The sequence below is a fragment of the Diabrotica undecimpunctata genome, chromosome 10 (assembly GCF_040954645.1).
Source record: "Diabrotica undecimpunctata isolate CICGRU chromosome 10, icDiaUnde3, whole genome shotgun sequence".
In the NCBI taxonomy this organism is placed as follows: domain Eukaryota; kingdom Metazoa; phylum Arthropoda; class Insecta; order Coleoptera; family Chrysomelidae; genus Diabrotica; species Diabrotica undecimpunctata.
In genome coordinates this window covers 53,048,999-53,073,945 of record NC_092812.1, presented here as the reverse complement: position 1 = coordinate 53,073,945, position 24,947 = coordinate 53,048,999, and the positions used below count along the sequence as shown (strand labels likewise).

Here is a 24,947-nt window from a genome sequence, read left to right as displayed (position 1 = left end):
AACCATCCACCTAGTCAACTAGCTGAGGTATATAGTCTTCGACAGTGGTCCTTACAATTTGGCTGTATCGACGTAACTCAGAGGATAATCACGGGATGACAAAAAAAACAATGACATTTTTTACACAAAATAACATAAGTTCCACAAAAAAATGATAGCTTTTGTTCCCAAAAATATATTGAACTTGTAAATATTATGTTGCACTTTCTATTAACATATAACTGGCTAAATTCAATTTCACTGGACTATTAGCATTATCTAGAAGCTAAATATCAACAAATAAATGAAAAAAATGCTAATATAATTTTATCAACATAGGATTAAAGAAAACTAGAAAAAAATATTTTATAAATAATTTTAAAATAAAGTTACATTTTAGTCATTTAGAGACAATATAAATATGTGTTTAGATATATAGATTAATTTTACAGTGTATCCTAAAAATCTGTATGTTCATACGATTGCTTAGTAAATTTATCGTACATTTTATATATTCCATTAAATACGTTTAAAATATTATATACATGAATTCCTGTTTTTATTCCCGTATAAATCTAAAGCAGTTTAAACAATCAAAAAGGTCTTAAATATTTAAAACCCCTTGTATAGTCACGTAATCTAGCCGTACAAAAGATTTGTTTTCCCATGTAAACTAGGGGATAGTATTTAATCACTTAAAACTATAAATTATTAAAGCTGATCTAATGTAATCGGGTACACAATTTTAAGAATCTTTATAGCCCAGGCTGTGTGGGAAAAAGTACTCTCTAATCCAGGAATTTATGTGATGTGGCCTAGGTTATAAAGGGCAACCTCAGGAGCAATCCCCCAGTTCATTCAACAAAAAATTTTTGGTTATTGTTTATTTATGAGCGTTTATAGGTGCAAAATACGTATTTTTTGAGTGTTTTTCATTTTTTACCTAAAGTAAGTGTTGTAATGGGTAATTTCTGTATAGATTATGAAAATACTCTAAAATACCTTCAGTTTGAGCCGGTATGCGTTCAATTTAATTCATTTGTTATTGCAAAAATGACGAATAAAGGTCAAAATTAAAAAACGTAATATTTATTGCAAAATTGTTTTTTTTTACTTCCAATATATTATATTCACTTACATTTTTTACATTTTTGCAATAACAAATAAATTAAATTGTATACCGGCTCAAATTTAAGGTCTTAGAGTACTTTTATAATCTGTAAAGAAATTACCCATTACAACAACACTTACTTTAGGCAAAAAAGGAAAAAAAACTAAAAAAATACGTATTTTGCACCTATAAACGCTCATAAATAAACAATAACCAAAAATTTTTTGTTCAATGAACTGGGGGATTGCTCCTGAGGTTGCCCTTTATAACCTAGGCCACATTACATAAATTTCTGGATTACAGTGTAAAATCACCCTTTTTTTCCCTCACAGCCTGGACTATTAGTCAAAGGTTCTTCATCTACCTCTCATGTATGCATCTTTTATTTATTTGGATGTGTTTTTTTAGTAGTCGAAAAAAATCTTATAGATATTTGCTTTATTGATTTTAAAAACATTTTTTTATAATAAATTTTCTATTAGAAAATACTAATTCATACATTTAGAGCTAACTGTAAAGCGCTCCAACAAATAGTAAGTGTAGGATGAAGATACGATATTTCTCAAACCTCTGGGGGATTTATCTCAAAAATGACTCTTCGCTAATATAAACCACAAATAGTGAGAAAATATTTATGAGCCCCTTCCCATATCAGTTGGCCCACCTATGGAATTTGCAGTTTAAGTCGATTAACATAAACAAATTATACTCTACATGTTTTTATAAGTTCCCATATTAATTAATATGGCATTTTTATTAATATTTATTAAAAACGTTACCCTTATGGTTTTTTATTTATTTTCAACAATAAAAAAAATTCACAAAACCCTGGCTATGCATTCACTTATGTCAACATACGTTGATTTTTTCATAATTACGTTAAATCTAGAGGTAGCTATGGAAAAATGACATTAAAACAATAATATTGTCAGTTAATGTTAAATGTATTTTGTAGTATTGTAAAGCTTTTTGCCGTTTGTGGATTGTACAATGGGTCGAAGTAAAGTTATCGATGAGAAAATTTGCTTAATGATTATTAGATTTTTTAATTCTGGAAAATCCAATTCGAAATCGCAAATATGTTGCAATTGTCACGCTATAGTGTAAGAAATATAGTCAGAAGATACAAAATTACAGATTCGGTCTTCACAAAACCTAGAAATGTACGAAAAAGTAAAATAACCGAAGCAGATCGAAGGGCATTAAGACGTATTATAGTGAAAATATATAGTAAAAGAGTATAAAGATTGGACTCAGTCGCAATGCGATTCAATACAATGGAGTGATGAGTCCAGATTTGAAGTGTGTGTTAGACAGTAGGAGTCGCGTCATTCGCAGGAAAAATGAAGCTTTCCATCCCGACTGTCTGAAGAGAAAAGTTAAATTTCCTCCATCTGTCATGATCTGGGGCAGCATGTCGTCTGAAGGTGTGGGAAAGTTACATTTTATCGATGGGATTGCAAACACGGACAAATATTTGAATATTTTAGAAGAATCTCTTTTACCGATTATGGAACAGCGTTTAACATTAGCGGAAGATTTTGTCTTATAACAGAACGGCGCAGGTTGTCATACCTCAAAAAACAGTTTAAATGAAAATTGTGGCGCGAAATGAAAAAAGCTTTGAGAAAATATCCTGCCAGGTCCGTCAACGAATTGAAGGAAGAATTGAGGGAAATTTGGGATTTGTTTACATTAGAATTTTATCAAAACTTAGTAAATAGAAAAAATGACCCAAAACTGGTGTGAGTGGCGAACTTTGAAAAATCGTATCTCGGATACTGTGGATCATAAAGACTTTTACCAAATGTCATTTTGACGAGCCTGTATTTTAGTAGGTGACACTTCGATAGGAAATTTAATTTTAAACATTTAATTTTACAAAGTTGTAAATGGAATAGTACAAATAGCAGGGGAAATATCTGAAGAATTTAATTGATAAAGAGCTATGAAACAATGGGACAGTCAGCTCGTTGTTATTTTTATTATTAATAAACGAATCGATAAGAAATACCAGAGCAAGATTCAACCAACTACAAACAATAATAGGTTAGAAAAGATTACAATTGGTATATTTAGTACCTACGTACTTAAAATGTAAAAACAAATAAATATATGGGCTGATATATATTATATAAGCCGATAATTTTAAATAGGACCTTATGGCAAGTGATATCTCGTTTGAAAGGTTTTGAACATACTAATTGTGTTTGGGTTTAAGCTAAATTTTGATGAATACATTAAATAAATAATAAAATTATAGTTTCGCATTTAATTAATAAAGATTCTAACGTCCGCCTCTGGTTATTTTTCAAAAAGTTGATGTTTTTCAATTCTCTAGTTTAATTATTGTTTAACGAGACATTTAAATGTTTATATATGCAGAATGGTACGTACTATAGCTGACAAAGTAGCAGTTGTCTTAATAATTGGTGAATGTAGATACAATTTCTATGCAGCGGAACGTATTTTTAACGAAAGGTACCCCTGTCGCACTCTATCGAAGACTTATTTGAGGGAGTTTCTTTGGAAATAGAAGAAACAGGTAGTGTCACCTATGACTATTACGCCACCTGTTATGACTAGTAAATTAGGCTAAATTAGAAATTTAGAGCAGTCAGGAACCATTAACAATGAAGAGCAAACTGGTATGGGCATCTGATGAGAATGTAACCCAGTAGAATAATAAGAAAAATAAAAATCAGAAAGAAATGAATACATTAACTCGTAGAGCATGGCAAAATTATGCCGAAAACACGCGAAGAAATGAAAATATAACAAAATAGAATATACTGGAAGAGGTAGGTGAATGAAAACCCTATAAAAATATAAATAACCCAAATCCGAGACCTGAAAGAGTAAAAAGAAGGAGAAAGAAAATTTTTTTACATTGTACCTATGTAAATAATGTAATTTCTCCCATCGGGAAAGAATATCCAACAATGCTAAAATTTCCCTTTGGACATGTCAAAGGATTTGTGGGTAGTATAGATAGGACGTCATGGCATTTCCGTGTTAGCTTTAGAGTTTATTTTATGTAATTTTTATTTCTATTTTAAGTACATTACAAGTTTTTAATTATGTTTTCTTACATGTCTTACTTTTAATAATATTCATAATATTTTAAAGTATTATGTAGTTCAAACTAGATTAAAAAAAGATCACTGCATCTCAATCACCGTAGCATTAATCTTCTCAAGTATTTCAATCCCGCCGCAGTCTCGTTCACCGTTGAAATTTCGATGATACCATAGTAACGATATAATTCCAAAAATGTTTTAGATCAAAATAGTTGCGCTAAAAATAAATTTGTGTTTATTCGACTTTTAGGCCAGCCTTGCCATATCCTGACAAGTCATGTGGATTTACTCTAATATTGATTTTATGAGCTCAAAATTTTTCGATAAAATTGGCAGCGTGTCCAATTTTTAATTGCATTTCTGATAAAATCTTTATTATCCGCCAACACTTCATGACTGTATTTGTAATGAAATTTTAATTGAAATTTACAAGGAGACATTGAATGTAAAAATATATAATAAGGTATTTCACGTGCTGTTTTTAGAAATTAATATTTCTTGTAACAAAATATTGGTGTAAGCAAAATTGGACAGACAAAACCATACGTTTAGGACACCTGAGAAATGAAGACCGAAGTCAAATTTCAAATTAAACAGAACCATTAAAAATACATTGCACAACGATTTACCACAATGCCTTAGAAATTATTTTATTACTATAACTTAATGGGAGCTAGCTATCATAAAGAAAATACCATTCATCCTATTTTTTAAATAATTTCTGGCTCACATTGTATTGTGCGCCAACTATATATCTTGAACATTGTGATTAATTGAAAATATGAGGAAAAAAGAAAAAACAGGGAGGATAAACTCACCCAAGCAAATCTTATAAACAAAGGAAAAGAATTGAAAGACAAATACACAAATAATTTTGTAACACTTATGACAGTTAAATAACGATATCTCAAAATCAATTCGAAAAGATGTTGAAATTACAGCACTGAGCACATAGCTCAAGCCATTGATAAAAATAAAAGTTTACAGGTTCTGCGCTGAAAAATGACTGAAGGATCGAGAAATATTTGCAAACTGGTAAAAAAAATGAGAAACTAAAACTAAAACAAATAAGGAAGATGTTTTAAAAATTACTCAAGATTTTTACCCAGAAATGTGTAAACGAGAATTTCCAGATACTAATCAAAGTCAAATACCAAAAGTCCAAAATCAGAAGACATCCCAGATACCACAAGAGAGGAAATAAAAATCCATAAAGATAATAACAAACCGGCTTGTGAACAAACTTGATAGTTACCAACCTTGCGAACGGGCTGGTTTCGCTCCAGATACGGAACAAACGGTCATCTACAAATTATTAAAACGCTAATAGAAAAGTACACAGACTAGAACAAGCCTATCGTCTTATATTCGTAGACTATGAAAAGACGTTAGATACTATAGATCATCATAAAAGGCTTCGAGCATTGGCTGACTGCCGATATATTGCCTTGATTAAGAGTATCTACAAAACTGGCATAACTTGTGTCTGACCTCATGAAGATACCAAAAAGTTCCGAATAGAACGTATTAGACAGAGTGATACTATCTCCCCGAAATTGTTTACAGCTATACTCGAATATATGCTCAAGCGAATTGAACAACAAGATAATATGGGAATGAATATAAATCCAGAAGATCTAAACAACCTAAGAATTGCCGATGACATCGTGAGTTGGTAAAGCTACAAAAATGCTGGAAACGCTCTATGAAGAATCAAAAAAAATTAGTCTTAAAATTAACACCTCAAAGACAAAATTTATGACCAACCTTCTAGTCAGCGATAAAATTCAGATTGAAAGCCATAGCTTCGACCAAGTAATAGCTTACAAATATCTAGGGCATGAGATTTGTTTAGGCCGAGATAATCAGACAACTGAAATACAAAGAAGGATAGATCTCACATGACCTTTGGTAGATTGAACAAAATTTGAAGTCTAATATTCCAGTTTGCTTAAAAAGAAAGATTTTTAACCAATTTGTTTCACCGGATCTTACATATCGTGCAGAAGCACTAACTCTGACAAAAGGAACAATAAATAAAATAAAGAGTTACACAACACGCTATGGAAAGATCAATGTTAGGTATTACCACCAGATATAAAGTACCAAACCTAGAAATAAGAAGAAGAAGAGTCACAGATGCAGTTGAAAGAATAGCCATGGCTAAATGTGTGGCTAGATGGACCAGACAGATTCTGGAATGACGACCAAGACAGGAGGCATATCGAAGCAGAGGACGGCACCACAAATATCACCACAAATTGGATGCAAGAAGCCCAAGATAGAAATAAGTAAAAAATTTTACGGGAGGCCTACGTTCAATAGTAGAGAAATATAGACTAATTGATGATGTAGTTACTGAAAATGGGTTAGTATATTTTGTCGTAATTCTCCAGTATTTGCAAATTTGAACATATCCCAAATCTATCAGGTAGTATCAGGTTAAGTGAGTACTCGAAGTCGCTATTATCTGTGCATGTTCACACTTCACGGCGCAACAAATGGTACCTCTTATATTGTGAAGTGGTTTCTCTAAAATAACAATCAACTTGTTTGTTAATTGATGTACCTGTTAAGGTTAAAGAGAGTTTCGTTCGAAAATTATACATTTTTCAGTAAATCGATATCTTAAGTATCTTAACCGGTATCTTAACTTGGACCATTATCCCGTCGATGTCCATATACAAGAAAATAATCCCCTACTATAAATACTTCTTCCACAGATGTTTAAACTATTTTTCAGACAATTTTGATACTAAAGAAATGTTAATATGACAGTTGTATGACCAATACATATTGCGCGTATAATTTCATAGCCATCTTAATTTCGATACTGTTTATTTTGTCGAATATATTTGGAAAGACTTAAAAAACCTTTTTAAAGAGATCATGGTTCACGGACCGTACTATTTTAAAAAATAGAAAAAGCTTGTGTTGTAATTCACAACTTACATGTGTTAAATAACTACAAATTTCGCGGCTACTTTTTTAGCACTTATATTATCGGAGCAATTTGAGCAATGACACTCTTTGATAAAGGCATCTATCAACTACTTCTGATAAATTTGATGATAAAAATTCGTTAATTCTCCTAAAGGAATTACTAAATCAACATCTACTATAATTTTGATTATATTGTCTCAGATTTCTCACTCCTTGATGACCGCTCTACAATTATTAATGAGGGACTATCTGATCATGAAGCAGTGCATACCAAGTTTAATACTCTTAACAAACAATCCTCGAAAACCCAATGTTTAGGAAGGATTTTTTCCGTTCAGAACTTTCATAAATTTTAAAATTTATGCATGTATATATTATACTACATTTTGATTAAAAACTAAATTTCTACGGAATTCGAGGTATTTCTTTGAATTGGTTCCAATCTTACTTGGGGAATAGGAATCTGGTTAAAGCAAATTATACTGACCCTAGTAACAAAAGCATTTTATGTGGAGTACCACAAGGTTTAGTATTGGGTGCTCTCCTTTTTCTTATCTTTATAAATGACATTACTAATTAAAAAATCTATGGAGAAATGTTTCTTTTTGCTGATGATAGCAGTATCACCTGGAGCAACTCTAATATTGCAACTCTTCATGCAACTATATCTTCTGATCTACTTAAAATAAAAACTTGATCCACTTTGTCTGACTCTAATTTACTCTCTTTTAACGTAGATAAGAACGAAACATTACCTTATAAAGGAGCTCTTCAAGCCTTGCTTCTTAATAAGAGTCAGGTCAGTATCGTTGATTCTGTAAAATTTCTTGGTATTTTTATAGATAGCAATCTTAAATGGTCTTTTAATATCGATTTGTTAAGTAAGAAACTAGCCTCAGCTTTAAGATATAGAATAAGAATAAGAATAAGATCTGTTTCGAAGGACACCAATTTAGCATATTCCAAAATAACATATTTTTTTTTGTTCGAGTCTCATATTTAATATGGTCTTCCTTTTGGCGGTTCTAATACAGCTTCCCAATCTGATGTTATTTTTAAACTAGAAAAAAGAGCGATAAGGTATCTGTTTAGCCTCAGAAGGACAACACATTGCAGAAGCCACTTCAAACATCACGGAATTTTGATGCTTCCCTCTTTATATATTCTAGGAACTGTTTGCTTAATTCGTAAGCAGCTAAATGTCTTTTCAGCAAGAGCTAATCATGACTACTCCACCAGAAATTTAACCTTCGGTATTTATTTACCGATCCTATCCACTGAGTTAGTAAAGAAATCTATATTTGTATATTCTACAAAAAAACTATACAACCATCTCCCTTTATAACTGAAATCTGCAACATCTTTCCCCAAGTTACGTAAAATGACAAAAGCCTATCTATCTGAAAGACCATATTATTCAATATAAGAGTTTCTTAATAATTTACTAAGAAATTACAGTACCTTTAAACTAAAGTATTTTTATCTATATTTGGGTATCATATATGCAGCAACTTAAACTTATTAGTTCATACGGTTTTATTATGCAATTTGTAATTTATTTAAATTTTGCAATGGATTGTTTATTTTACAGTATAGCCCAAAATAAACAGTACCGAACTTGTAATTATCTTATTGTTTTAAAAAATACATATTATTGACACTTAATAGCATGTTCTAAATGAGCTCCTCCTCTCCCAAGACAGATTCATACCGATATTCCAGATTTCTCGTAATGTTATGGAATAAAGGTTGTCTCAAGTCCGCGAAGAAGGCTCTAACGGCATCCTTTAACTCATTGATGGTTTGTGGTGCCCGTTTAAAAACGGCAGTTTTAGCCATGCCCCAAATGTATGCGATTGGAGATGTTAAGTCTGGAGAATGTGTAGGATAGAGGAAGTCAGTAAATCGTGAAATGAATTTGATTGGAAAATGTCCCTGAAGAAATTGAAGAACTGCGACACCAGTATGGCAAGTTGCCCCATCCTGCTGGAAAAATTGGTCTCGAAATGCCCAATTGACGTAGATCAGGGATAAAGCGTGTTAAAATTTGTATGTACCTCTGTTGACTAAGTGTGACTTTCCTACCATTTTCTTCGATATAGTATGGACCAATGATTCCGTGTCCCGAAACTGCACAGCAGACACTCACTTTTGCGCTATGTAAAGGAACTTCTTAAACTTCATCTGGTCGGGAAAGCCCAGAAATCGATTTGTGCGACGATTTACACGGCCTGACAAATAAAAATGTGCTTCGTCTGAAAACCATAAATTTTTCAAAAATTCAGGATTTTCATACTGTAATGCAAGAATTCTGGCACAATATTCCACCCTTCTGTGATAATCCCTGGGACGTAATTGTTGATGTACCTGAATCACATACGAAAATGCAACCGGCTCCTTGAGGATTCTTTGGAAGGAAGTTCGTTTTAAGCCAAGATGCAACGCAGTTCTTGTCTGGCTGGTTTTAGGATTTTCCAAGATTCGCTAAAAAACACGTTCATGGTTATCGTTGTTGTTAACTGTCCTGGGACGCCCTGAGTTTCCTTTTCGTGGGCACAATACATTACCCGTATTTCTAAACTTTTCAACAACCTTCAAAATTACAGCATTACTTGGAGAACGTTTATTAAACCGTTTTGTGGATTGATCACACACGTTTTGCAAACTTGCACTATTACGTCGGCCGATTCCGTATGAGCGAAAATAATGCTCCACAAGAAACACTTTGTCCTCTGTACTTAACACCATTTTTAACAATTAGACCTTAATAATTAATTATTTAAGAATTACTTGACAGGTCTATACTAGTTAATTTGAATATTACATCTATGTTTCAGTTTCAGTACTGTTTATTTTGGGCAATACTGTATTATCTTTTATTTTGTGATATTGACGATTTATGTAATTTCAGGAAATTATAATTGTTATTTTCTGACTTTTTGTAAGCTTTGTCCATAAAATTGTACAATTTTCAGTGACAATAAAGCATATTGGCTTTTGCCAAAGCTTTTGAAAAAAGGTTTTTTTATTTGCTAATTTCTCTGGTTTACTATTCAATATTCTCTATGATGGGATAAAAAGGTACATTTTATTTAAAAATATTGTGTTGCGTTTATTGCCACCAATTTCTGTTTTTATTAATAAGTTTTTTGTTTTCTTTAATGTTAATTTTATTCAGGTGTAGTAAAAGTTTTAATCTCCTCTCTATAGACAAAACAACCGTTATCTAAAGCTACTAGAAGAGAAATCAATATTGAATAACATTACGTCCCATTAAATAGACTCACCCTATTTGGGGTTTTCGACATTAACCAATCTGATTACTTTAGCTTGTATAAGGTTCAATCACCCTCAGTTTTAGCTATTTTTGTTCTTAAAAGGGACATTTTCCTAGATCTTGCACCGAATGGCAACAACACATATAACACCTGCGCGGCGTTGTAACAGAGCGAATCTGACAGATCGATATTCATCACACCAAACCCCAGCATTATCAAAACGGAATTAGGAAAATCGTATGATACACTTAAAAATTTATATTGCGATCGTACACGTTGAATACTCATCGGTAGTTGCAATATAAAATATAACATTGTCAGAAATAACAATGGAAATTACGCGCTATTAATAGTGAGAAACAAATATTTATTACATCCACGGATTATTACACTGAAATATATTTTAAAGAACCCAAATAATATTTACCTATAAAATGTCCTAAAGGGTACTTTTAAACTGTAAGTGAAGAGAGTGAAAAAAGATGGTATATAATTTAAGAAAGAAAAAACAGACAGCAAAGAATCTATAGAATTATTCTTGATTTGAATCTGAAGTTTTTATGACCCAAGTTACAAAGTTTTTTTAAACAGGTCTGTTAAACATTGTAAATATCGATACTTTCTAGTTTAAGTTTTGTACAAGAATTTATAAGAATAATATGACAACCCCGACAAACCTCGAATTATAAACACAACGTGAAGCATACTTGACACAACAGTTATTGACGACTGTTATCAATTATTACACTTTAGGCTAAGAACACTAACCGTTCTTTTTGATTCTCGAGAAGTTACAGGTTTAAGAAAGGCGGTCGAACAAATTTAATTAGTGATTAAAGCATTGGGTGAAGAAGAAATCATTCAGCTTCCACAGCAGAATAAAACCTTCTCCAAGGCTCTTGTTTGAATTTGAGTTACACCAAGAATTTGATAGAAAACTAGCAGACTAATCAACGATGCTATATAACATAACAAACAAGAAAGTTGTTCAAGAACTACAAAAAATAAAAAAAAAAGGTAAAGCAAATAGTATCCCTGGAGAAATGTGGATAGCTTTAAGAGAAAGTCGAACAAGTTTGACAACATATTATACAGACTGGAGCGGATCTGTTTTGAGGTGGATGTGAGAGATGTCATTCTGATTTTTGCAGAACAAGTTGTGTGATAACTTCAATAATAAGAATGGACTTTTTCGCTTTCTCAAATAGGTCGGGAATATTAATTAAAAAATCAAAATCTTTAAAAATTATTAAAAACATCGTTTTTTCCTACTTTCCTTGCTTATAACTTTCAGACGAGTAATTTTGGAGCAAAGTTGTACTGAAATAAAATAGCGACAATTGAATTTTCTATAAGACAGTTGTTAAAACTGTTTCATTTATTACCCTTGCTGCAAAATAGCAATAAATACAAAAAAAGGGGAAAAACAAGTTTTTTATTCAATGTTTTTTAACCACTTACATTGCATTGAGGACCTTCATAATTCGCCTAGAAAATCTTGTATAAATATAATAAAACAGTCCACCAAATTTCATTAAAATCGATTAAATAGATTTTACATAATAACATTGCAATTTAAATTTTTTTTAATTGAAATTCTTTAAAATCTTGCACAACAAAAACCAAACTGCATATATGGAAGTTACTAATTTTTTTACATATAAAAGAGAACTCGACCTATCCAACGGACTTTATAGAACTTAAATCGGATTATTTGGCGGCCTCAGAAATGTTTTAAAATTGTAAACAATTTTTTGGCTTATAAACAAATAGAATATCTCGGTAACTATTAGTTTAAATTAAATTCAGAAAACGGCGTTGGAGAAGATTCGGAAAGACTCTTCCTTTCGAAACTTGTTCCGAAGGGGTCCCGAATGCGGCTATAATATTTTTTCCTTCAGATACTCTGTTTCATAAGAAACAACGAAAATTAAATGATATCTCTATATCTCATACAATACAATTTAGGAAGTTTGAATGATGATTCCACTAGATTTCTGTACCAGCTAGGGCTTGCCAATAAACTGCAGAACCTCTCGGCTCAGTAGAAAGTTCAGTTGATGAACTCTATGAAAAGTTAGAGATAAATACAAGATGCGGCTAACGAAACATTGGGAAAACGAAACCGATATTCCAAGAAGAAAAGTTGTGATGGAGTGATAGTATCAAAACACTTGTCGACGAAAAGAAACAACTGGAGAGAAATCGCTGGCGATAAATAACAAATAAAGTAAAAAATGATATGTGGGAAAAGAGATGCTCTGAGATAAGTAACTGTAAGGGAAACACTCAAGCCAGTAAAGCATGGAAACTATTACAAGATCTTAGAACAAACAATAAGGAACATGGAAGTATTTAGTTAATTGGAGCAGATAAATGGAAGGAATATTACAAGTCTCTGCTAGCAGAGGACAGGGAAAAATGTTTGGCAGACAACAACCCACCAATTTTAATTGACCTCTTCAGACAATGATTCAGAAAGGGCGCCAAACAAACAAAAAATGGAAAGGCGCCTAAACCTGGGACATTTCGAAAGAGCTAATTAAGACAGAATTTACTACCAACGTCTGTCACTGAACATATCACCAATTACAGAGTACTCGTAACCTATCCAAAACTTAGCAAAACAGATAAAAAAAAGCATAGTATCAAACTTGGTCCATAATAAACGATCTTCGAATTAATGTGAGTAAAAATATATTATCAACTATTTTGCCACAACAAGAACCCATTTCCAATCTCCTCAATTAAAAAAAGGTCTCGGATTTATTCTTTATTAGACCAGTTGATAAATCTGAACTGACTTAATGAATCAATAGTATTAAAAGCAAATCATCCCATAGTAATAATGGACTATCCATAAAAATGTTCTCACATCTTCCAAAAAATGTGTTGGAAGTCCTGGTCTCTCTAATTAATGATTCCTTTGAAAAAGGTACATTTCCAGAGTGCCTAAAGACAGCCATTATTATTTTTCTTCATAAGGGTGGTGAAAAATTTAATGTCTGCAATGGTTGTTATCTAATAAATGTTCTAGTGATGCTATATTTTCTGTGTTACATGAGGTTTACCAAGCACTAAACAATAATCTTTACACTTTATGCCAAAGCTTTTGATTGCGTAAATCAAGACATTTTGATAAAAAAACTAAATTTTTACGCAATTCGAGGTATTTCCTTAAATTGGTTCCAATCTTACTTGGGGAATAGGAAACAACTGGTTACGTCTTTCACGTCTCTTTCATACATCAATATTAAAAACAGTATACTTTGCCCATTTTTACTCAATAGCCAAATATGGGATTGAAGTCTGGGGTTGTACCTCTGAATTAGAGCAGATATTCGTACTTCAGAAAAGAGCTATTAGGATAATGTATAAAATGAAATTTAGAGATTCTTGTAGAGGCATCTTTAGACAAAACAATATTCTAACAATTCCTGGTCTGTATATATTTTCGTGTATAATGTATTTACATAGCAAAATTTATGAATTTAATAAATTTCAATTTAACCATGTTTATTCAACAAGATTCAGAGACAATCACTTTATGCTTCCACAACATCGTTCTGTTTTGTTGGAAGGTAGCACACATTATGCGGCCATAAGTTTCTTTAAGAAATTACCAATAGATATACGAATGAATTTACATCAGCCAAACTTTCGGAGGTGTGTACATCAATATATTTGTGAGCTAGAGCCATATTATAAAAATAACTTTTAAGTATGTTTTATCGTGTTTATTAATTTATATACTTTTAAGATGTATTTCTGTAACTTTGACTTGTCTCATACATGTACTTTGTATAATGTCGCATTTGATCAATAAATTTGACTTGACTTGGTTAGAGCAAATTTGACTCTAGTCACCAATGCATCATATGTGTCGTACCACAAGGTTCAGTATTAGGTCCTCTACTTTTCCTTTTCTTTATAAATGATATCACTAATTTAAAAATCAATGGATTTTTTTTCTTTTTGCTGATTATATATACCAGTTATATACCATTACATATACCAGTATCACCTGGAACATATCTAATATTGCAACTCTTCATGCAACTATAACTTCTGATCTACTTACAATAAAAACCAGGTGCGAATCTAATTTGCTCAAATAAGACAGTAGCATTATCCTATAAAGGAGCTTTTCAACCCTAGCTTCTTAATAACAGCCAGATCAATATCGCTGAGTCTGCAAAATTTCTTGGTATTTTTATAGACAGCAACCTTAAATGGTCCCTTCGTATCGATTTGTTAAGTAATAAACTAGCCTCTAAGATCTGTTTCGAAGGAAATTAATTTAGCATCTTCCAAAATAACATATTTTTCTTTGTTCGAGTCTCGTCTTCGATATGGTCTTCCTTTCTGGGGTTCTAGAACAGCTGATCAATCTGATGTTATTTTTAAATTACAAAAAAGAGCAACACGGTATCTGTTTGGCCTCAGAAGAACAACACAGTGCAGAAGCTACTTCAAAAATCACGGGATTTTAACACCTTCCCTTTTTATATATTTTAGAAACTGTTTGCTTAATTCGTAAACACCTACATGTTTTTCCAGCACGACCTAACCATGACTACTACAACACCAGAAATTCAACCTTTGGTATTTATTTACCGATCCCGTCCACTGAGTTAATAAAGAAATCTATATTATATTCGGCAAAAAAACTATACAACCATCTCCCTTTACAACTGAAATCTGCAACATATTTCCTTAAATTCCGAAAAATGATAAAGCCTATCTATCTGAAAGACTATGATTTAGTAGAACAGTTTCTTAATGAATAACTTAGAAATTACAGTGTAAACTTTATGTAAAAGTAACTAAAGTATTTTTATCTATTTATTTCTTATTATTTCGTAAGGTTTTATTATGCAATTTGTTTAAATATTATAGATTGTTTATTTTATTATCATTTATTTTGTGATTTTGACGATTTATGTCAGTAAATTATAATTGATATTTTCAGAATTTTTGTAAGCTTTGTCCATAAAATTGTACAATTTTCAGTGACAATAAAGCATATTTCTAATTCTAATCCTAGCTCCTGAACAAGTATTTGCAATACTAGCAACGACATTTACGCGATGTCGAAAAGGAGAAAATGTCCCAAATGAATGGAAGCAACCATTTATTTCATCGATATACAAAAAAAGCAGTAGGTAGGAGTGTAGAAATTACTTCAATTAATTAATAATATTAATAATAACAATGTTTATTTAGGAAACTTACATAGATTACGAGAAACAACAAGCATACTAAATAAACATACTATTATAAAAGTAGCATCCCTTGTGCGTGAGACTTAAAAATATATATTCAAACAAAGAAGTATTTAACAATTTTATAAATATAAATAGTAAGTTACATATGCGTACTTACAAAATACATTAATTTTAATTTTAATGTAGCATGTGATTCAACTTTGAGTACTCAAATGTAAGTACATGATATTAACTGCAGTAAATTCAAGAAATGTAGTTGATAAAGTCTATTTAGATATTTATTGTTTATTATTATTGTCTATTAATCAGTTCTTCATAGAATTGTTTTGTTTTGTTTTCAATCCATTGTTTAATTTCATATTCATATCTATGTTTTTAATAATTTATAATTTGAATAATAATCTCTTTATATACATAATTCAATTGTTTGATACCCTAGGTATCTGAGATCTCTGAATTTTCCCCGAATTAGAGAGAAAACCGGATGACAACCAGATCTTAAATATATCTGTAGCCCATTACCGATTCATATGAATACAAGTTTCTACAATTTGTCTTCATTTAACTTTTATACAATGGACCTTCAGTTTGGTTGATATCATCTTACCACCCGATGTGCGGTAAACCTCTTGATCTATTCGTGGTATATGGTCCCCAGTTTTCAATTTCTTTGTTCCATCTTCCATCCTCATATCTTTCGTTATATTCAGCACATCTCAATGTTACTTTTTGAGTTTTGATTTTGTTCCTTATCCATTTTTTTCTTTTTGTCTTTCAATGATATCTGCTAACATTTTTCCATAGGTTTTTGAGTTTCATTGCTTTAACCCCTTTGTGCGGATCCTTGTTTTAATCTCACACACATAAGGTAGGTTGAAATATTTTTTTTTCGATTGGGAAAACCGCTACCAAATTAATAAGCACCAGGGGTAGAATTCACAATAATAAATCTTTATTTTGACAACCTAAAACCAACAATTCCCTGCTACACTATGTTACAACAACCCAGGAAAATAGAGACGTTTTCTTTATGTGTCAAATTAAAAGAGTAATTTTACAAGTGATTTTATGAGTGTTCTGAACGGCGCCGGCGGTTGGTGAGTTATCACGACTGCTTACTATGTGCTTTTAACACAACGGCGTTATTGGATATTGTTTCAAACAAGTCTATATTGTTTTGACTAATTACGAGCGGAAATTACATTAGAAAAAAACTTTATTGACATTTCAACGCCCTTTTTGTATAAGAAAAATGTTAGAAAAAGTTTAGAAAATGGCCCAAAAACGCCAACATTTGCAGAGACTTCTACTCCAAAAATACTACACTGTAAAGTAGAAGAGGAGAGATTAGTATATGTAGATATAGGTCTGAGATTTGATATACTGCTTTTTCACTTTTTTTTTAATATTTCCGGTATTCTTTCAGATCTTACAGTAGTATTCTAATCTACCATTTTATTTCCAGTCAAAACCATTCAATTTTTTGTTCAAAAACCCAAATTTTGTATGTGTTTGAATTTGTATGTAATAAATTATAAATCAATTTTTTCCCCTTCAGAAAAAATGTATACGTCATTACTACTTAAGCATGTTATTTTCTAGCGGCTAAAATGTTGCAGTTCTAAAAATAAAAGCCGATCCATCATTCTACGGCTTCCGCAAATCTATAATTCGCTAGAATGACCTGTCAACCTTGCGGTGATTTGTGAAGTCCAGTTAAACAAAAATACTCGATTTGGGTAACAATCAAAATTGAATTATTGTATAATTAGTAATATTTTTAATTGCTCTTTAATACATATCACGCAATTCCTTTTTATAAGGTCGGATTAACCAGAGGCGTACTGAAGATTTTGTCTATGACATAACACATTCTCACGTCTTACACCCTGTGGCGTCATCAGCTTCATCCAGCTTCTTATTTTAATTATTATAATAAGTGCTCTAGAGAACGAGAACTGAAATGGCAGACTAATTACCTCGTTATAAGCAGATCTCGTTATATCAAACAACAATAATACTGTGCATACATATGAATATGTAGTTTTCTAAAAGATTAACTTCCTATAGTGAAGCCATTCCGAGCAAGATGCTAAATATTGTTTGAATGGCGTTTTTGAAAAAAAGTTGTTTACTTTTATTGTCAATGAAATGTGTTAAAACAAAAAATCTGTATTCTGTAAATCTGTGTAAAGCGTATTTTCAAGGATAACATAAACTATTGCTTCTGCAATTGGAAGACGTCTGTCATTTTTGACTGCTTTAAATTGACCAGTATTCTATCTATCATATTTTCTAAAGATGTGAAACAGTTGTATGCTTTTTCATTTGCGTTTTATCTTTGGATAGTTTCTTACAACGTTTAAAGCACTTTCCACATGTTGTCTATTAGGACCTTCTTATTATTAGGTGCGAATGGTAAACCTCCTACAATGACACTTGTGAATCATAAATTGTAAATTTTCAAAGAAGGGCTCGAATCAGTTTCACCTTTCATATCTTTGTCATAAGACTATAGATCTTCTTTTCTAGCATTTCCCCTTCTGATCATTTCTACCGCTTTTTCGTTCTCGCTAGGCCTCTTGCTATTTCTGAGAAGCTTGTATTATGCATTCAACCATTTCCTCTCTAAGTACTCCTATTTCTATACCATCATCTCCAATCAAAAAGCTGCTATGGAAGATTTTCAGGAACATTTCGTCCACTCAGCAGTTTTTTAAAGTGATTTCCCATGTATTCATATTTTTTCTATATCACTTGTTCCATCCTGTTTTACGGCAATAACCTAACCGGATATCGGTTTTTACATCTTGTTAAAACGAGTGTATTTTTTTCACTTTTTTTGTGCTCCTGCTAAGTAATATCTTACTGCTTTTATTTTCCTCGTCTGTTCTATATACCGCTGTTAATTTGTTAAATTAGTAATCATATTTTCTTCTGTTACTCTGGCGCTTCAAGACATTTGAGACTTTAAACTTTAAAAGAAGAAAGTAGAGAAAAGCAGTAGAAAATAGACCTTTAATGCTTGGAATCAAGTTTTATTCATTTAATTTAATACTAGAACCAGGTAAAGTATATATGAAAGATTATTTTCTCACCGTACATTATTACGCCTTCATTAATCCTTTCACTAATTTCTGGAGAGCATAATATCATCATTTGGAACATGCTTTTATTTTTGTTAGTCCGTCTGAATTTTATTTTGCTTAAAATATTCGTACAGTCTCACATATTATTACAGGCCTTTATTATTCTTGTACACTGTGTCTTCTTCGTCTTCCTCAGCTTTTGCCTTTTCAGGGGTAAACCTTTGTAAAATTTTGTAGCAACGTTTGGAGCAACGCGTAGTTGTTCAAAATCTCCTATAGTACTAAAGTAAATACAAAACAGGGCAGTCGTAATGAAATCTGCCTGACAACATACTTGACTATGACATTCAATAGTTACTGTATAAAACGAAAATAGATTACATATGAAAATTAGGTTATATCTATAAAATTCTTAAGGAGAAATAGTATATTACTTTATGAGGCGGAGAAGCATGACTTTTCTTGACGCGCCCGATATTACGCGCCGAACGAAGTGAGGCGCGTAATAGAGGGCAAGTCAAGAAAAGTCGCTTCTTTGCCGAATAAAGTATACTATTTTTTCTTCAAACGTAGCAATTTTCAACCATAAATAGTACAATTCATACGCTATTTTTACTCGAAATTAACTGTGACAACTATCAAAGTCGTCTAGATGTTAGAAATTAAAATAATTAAGTCGTCGGTGGGATTTGCGTCTCCCTGGTTACAGTTGTTTGCAATTATTAAAGACAGCTTATTGTTGTTGAAACCGCAAGCGCAAATTTAGTGCGAAAATGGAAAACCTAAACGAAATTGAGTCCGCGGCTAATGATGCAGTAGCACGTTTGGGGCCCTCCAAGTCCGATAAGAACGATAATGCTCAAAAAATTTTAAACCCTCATGATTCGCCAACATCGGGAATGATTGCTGAAAGTTGTTCTCGACCATCAGTATCATCAACAATTACCAATGCGTATCAAGAGTCGGGAACATTTTTGCACGGTTTCAATTTTGAAAATGCCTCATTAACTAACTGTACTTTTAATATTACTATAAATAAAAATGATGTTTAATTGTTGTTAATGACATTTGTATTGTTGCTTTGTGACATGTTTCATATTGTTGCCATGACAACATTTTTCCCTCCGCCGTAAAGAAATGGGAAAAAAAAACTGCTGCCGGCGGAGACATCAAACTTTGACAGGATCAAGTTAGATAAGTAATGTCATCATTATTTGACGTTTGAAGAAAAATATAATTATTATGCCTTTTATATGTTTTTTTATTCGTTGGCAATATCCCTTGCCAAAAGAAGTTAAACAATGTCAAAAATTAAAGAGACCATCTTGAAATGGTAATGTTAATTATGCAACTTTTAATTGTAAAAAATTGTGATAGCATACGTTAAATCTACTAAGAACGTACGATACAAATCTTTAAAAATACAATAGCAAGATATAATAGGTGAAGTTGTAATTGAAGTTGATCAATTGTTATTTATTGTTGATCTTATTGGAGCTATAGCTTTAAATGGAGCAGGATATATCGCCACAGATCTACTTCTTCTGTTCAGGCGGAACACTACTTATCTCTAGTACTTGATTATAAGACTTGTGTGACCATTTCCTTCCTCCATTTAGCATTTCCGGTACTAGGTTCATTCATCCTACTTATTTGCAGAAGTGCTGAATCCTTAGATTTACAAAATATATCTCCCCAGAGTATTCTGTTATGGTCCAACACTGCTGTAAAACCGTCGCTTTCTTTTAACATAATTACATAATTTTTTAGACAACAGCTAAAGAATAGACAACTCCACCTATCATACTGAATTAAATGCAAAATGTTTTGTTAGATCAGCTAATATAAAAGCGAGTACATTACCTGTAACTTTGTCCCTTATTAGTTTGCAACTCTCGACTTCACCAATACTGGAAAACAGAGATCTGATTTCTTCTTGTGTCATGGTTTGAGGTAAATAGTTGACAATGAGATTAGTTTTTGATTCTTCTTGTCCTCCTCCGACACTGTTGCCACTGTTGCCATTTTGTTGTCCAACTACACCGGAATCTAAACCATTGGACATCATGATTGTATTATTTCTTTCTTTCTTAATTTTTAATTCAGTCAAATGAAACGTTGATAAACCTATTTTTCTGTTTTATTTAACAACTCGTCTACGATAATAAACTTATCCTGTACACTTAACTTAGTTGGTGTTCTGTTTGTTTATTGGTATAAATAGATGGCTACCTTTTGTATATTTTTCGTATTTCTCGGGCAAGGGCTACCCTATTTACAATCTGTAACAAAAAAATACAGTTAATAAATGCAACCAAAAAGAGATATTAAAGATATATTTTGTTAACATAACATAACATGTAAATATGAAAGATTTGACCTTCACGCGAGGGCGTAGAAAAAAGAATTATATTTTTAGGTTATGTTAAATAACTTATAAGAACAAAATAATTTCCCGAATCGCTTCAAGTAAATTTTTTTTAGACGTATCTTATCTAAGTAAATACTTTTTCCCCTCGGTAATTTTTCAAAAAATGCTTCCTTTTCATGTTATTTGAAATTTTTTGTTGAAAAAATACCTTAATTAGTGATTTTTGCGATTTTTTTCCAAAAAAACTACTAAATGAATTACAGTTCTACAAAAAGCTTTATAATCTTTAAACCTTTACGTATAAGAAACAATATTTTAACAAGAATAAGTGGGTACACGCTTATTATCATATTATACAGCGACAGATTGGTCAAAATTCATATTCGAAATATTTGGTTTCATATTTTGAGCAAGATATTTATCCTTTTCAAAATATTCTTACTTGTATTATAAGACTTGTAACAGAATTGCAATTCATTAAGTAGTTTGTTAAAAAAAATCCCAAAAATCACTAATTAAGGCATTTTTTCAACAAAAGATTGCAAATAACTCAAAAAGGAAGCATTTTTTTGAAAAATTACCAAGTTACAAAGAGTATTTTTACTTCGATGAAATACGTCTAAAAAAATTTACTCGAAGCGATTCAGACAATTGTTTTTTTGTTACAAGTCATTTGTTAATAATAATTTCAAGCACACTTGGGAAAATTAAAAAAAAAATTCATTGTAACTTGAAAAAAATATATAAAATCCAATAAAAAAAGGTATCGTGCGGTAGAAACTCAAAAAAAATAGTAAAAAAATAAACAATAATTATTAAAATATTTAAATTTCCCGTGTAACTAAATTAAAGACCTACGATCAGTATGACATGCCTTCTGTCTGCTGTATCGTATCTCCTGCGCCTGTCAGTTTTTTTTACATTCAAACTATTCAAACCTAACTACCGTAAAAACACTTTATCTGTGTCTTCTCAAAAAATAGAAGCACGCTAGTCAAACTCCCTCTTTAGCTTCTCAATTTGAAGCAAGTATTAAAAAGTCCATCTCACACTTCTTAAATAGAAGCAGATTTCAAGTTAATTTTATGTTAGTAAATAGTTAACTGCATTAAATACACTGTTAGTGCATAAAATTACAATTCAAACAGAAGAAATCAACAATTTTTGTGCCAATCTTTCGTAAATACCGATTCGGCAAATTACAGGGTTGCCGGATATACAACTAAACTTCTTTGCTCTACACATCGTTTTGTTTAATTTTAAGATCACTTGAGTCACATATTTCAGAAACCCCCATGTACGCCGAACATTATTTTTCGTCGGGAACAAAACACTAATTTGCAGTCAACTCCAGTTATTTATTAAAAAATTTAATGAAATATTTGTGTGCATATGAATTTTTTACAATGATTTTCTTCATTTTTAATGTTAATTTTTCTTTTTCGTAAATTTTACAACGATATTTTGTCGTTGTACTTATAGAGTTTCTGAATTACAGGTTAAAATAAACAGTATTACTTGCAAAAAAGTACGTAAAACTGGCCATCCAAAAATCTCCTCGTAGAAGCTCTGAACATTGTAGTCATCTGGTAAATAGGATTTTAACTTTGTAGATCTCTCATTTTTTTCACATTAAATGCTTTACGCCCATCTGGATACGTTACTGTCTTTGGAAGAATAAGTTTTGAGTTGGTCTTACTTAACTGATATTCATACTGTACAGAGTCAATAAAATCACGTGCTACAACATAGCCAGGTTTTCTTGAATCATGCGTAAAGTACATGAAGGATGCAATAGCAAAAGTTTTTTTCATTTTCAACAAATTTTTTGAGTCAACTGAGAGACAATTTTGTTTATAGTACTTGGGCCACCATGTCTTACTAGTCTATTATCATATCAGTATGCAGTACATAAATAGAAAATTTGTGTCTTTGACTGGCATTAGCTATTAGCTCCACGTAGATCATTACAGTGTAAATCCGATCTGTTTTCTTCATTTTTCGTTTGACTACAGCAAAATCCCTATCACATGGAAGAAAATTGTGAACTCTAATGGGGAAATATTGATTAATTGATCAAAACGTCCTGTAGATACCAGGGCGAAACATAGTCGAACCATTGTATGGTTTTTTTTGTCGTGCACATCCATCCGAAAATATGTGCAGGTGTCGTGTAGTTTTAGGTAAATCAGAGTCTATATAGTGCATTATGAATGAACATACATCATTACAACCTTTTTTTGCAACTCCTCATGATTTACGTAAAACATTGCAGTGCCCGTGTGAAGATCATGAATTTCAAATTCATTAATAGTCAGTTGATGAAGATAAAATACGTCTTGAACTGTCGTATTGGGAAGCATTAAATTTTGCATAAAATCTATACCATGAGAAGAATCATGCAAACAACGCTCTTTAATTTGTTTCATTTTACTATGAAATTTTCTTGCTCGCCTTTAGTGAACCTCTTTTTCAGCTTTTGCGGCTTGTTTTGCAACTTCGTTTAGAAATTTACTCTTAATTTTCACGTCTAAAGATTCGCACAAACAACACGTATCTACTTGTGGGCTTCCGAATCATAAGTCAAATCTCTCCCTAAAGATTTTTAAATAAAAGTAGTAGTTGCAAGATACATCGGGATATTTTTCCGTGAATAGCATCTTCATAGTTTTTATATCTAGCTTTTCAGAAAGATATTCGTACGTACGTAATGTGTAATGCGCTTCACGTACAGGGAATGAGTTTATATGGTCCTCTATCAACTGGACAACAGCACCAGGTATAGCGTGTCCTGATATACCTTGCCCACGTCTATCAATGAGAGACTTTCCTGTCACAAGTAAATCACAAAAGTTATCTGACTCGGTGATCAGAAATAGTAAAGAATGCTATAAACGCCTTTTTACAAACATTTGTAACACCGAAACTAATTGAAACCGTGCATTGAAAAGAATTTTTGCGCTGATAATTCATCACAGGACTCTTTTTTCGGCATTTTATTGGTATAACACGAATTAAACTTTGAAGAAACGCATCTTGTTCATTTTTGATTTCAAACTGCCGAAATTTAGTTAGTTCATCTTGATCACATAAGGGTACTTTCTCAAAACATTTCCTATTGAATCTAAAAACAACAACTATTGTTACAACACTTACACAATGATAAGAATAATAAATCAAACCTGCAAGATACGCCCATGTGTCTTTTGGGGAATTAAATTTCCTTTATAATTGTGTATACCGTTCCTTTTACTCTGGCTTTTTATTTTTCTCTCTTTGTACTCTGCATGTTTCACTCCTTTCTTCCGCTTCTTCACAACATTTTCATTGTTTTGTTTAAATCACTAATATTCTCCATTTTTTCCTTGTTTTAATCGAATACTGGACAAATGACATGCAAACACTTACATTGCTTAAAGAAGACTAATAAGAAATTTAGTATTTTCCAAGGAGTCTTGCTCTTGTCACTGCGCATAATAAATTAATCCACGTTTTATTCCACGTAGTACCGAAAACCCTCAAATACGGTACTTAAGGGATTTCTGCATTACGCGGGTAAGTATAATATTGTCTAAATACACTAAATAGTCGTTTCCCCCAACAACCCCAATTTCAACGAAAGATCCAAAAGCGAAGCAGAAAGGAGAGTGGAAGATATATTCTACTACACTCAAGCTCACATAGGGCCCCATCCTCATCCGATGATGGCCCTTGTGACTGAGGACACTGTCAGGCAAAAGTGGTAACATAGAGAATATAATCCCGCTGCTCACCAACATAATCAATGCATGTCTTACGCTGAGCTACTTTCCAATCTCATGGAAGGTGGCCAGCAGTCATGATTCCCAAACAAGGGAAACCCCTATCC

The 24,947-nt window shown here is 31.9% G+C and overlaps 1 protein-coding gene across 3 annotated transcripts in view; it reads right to left on the bottom strand.

The window, feature by feature from the left end:
* LOC140451977 (ELAV-like protein 3) overlaps nt 1–24,947 on the bottom strand; it is a 119,933-nt gene that overhangs the window by 49,816 nt on the left and 45,170 nt on the right. For all 3 annotated transcript variants that reach the window (XM_072545974.1, XM_072545973.1, XM_072545975.1), the window contains exon 2: nt 20,572–20,990. In XM_072545974.1, the coding sequence (XP_072402075.1) occupies nt 20,572–20,776 (205 nt within the window). In that variant the 5' untranslated portion in view covers nt 20,777–20,990. The remainder of the gene's footprint in view (nt 1–20,571; nt 20,991–24,947) is intronic.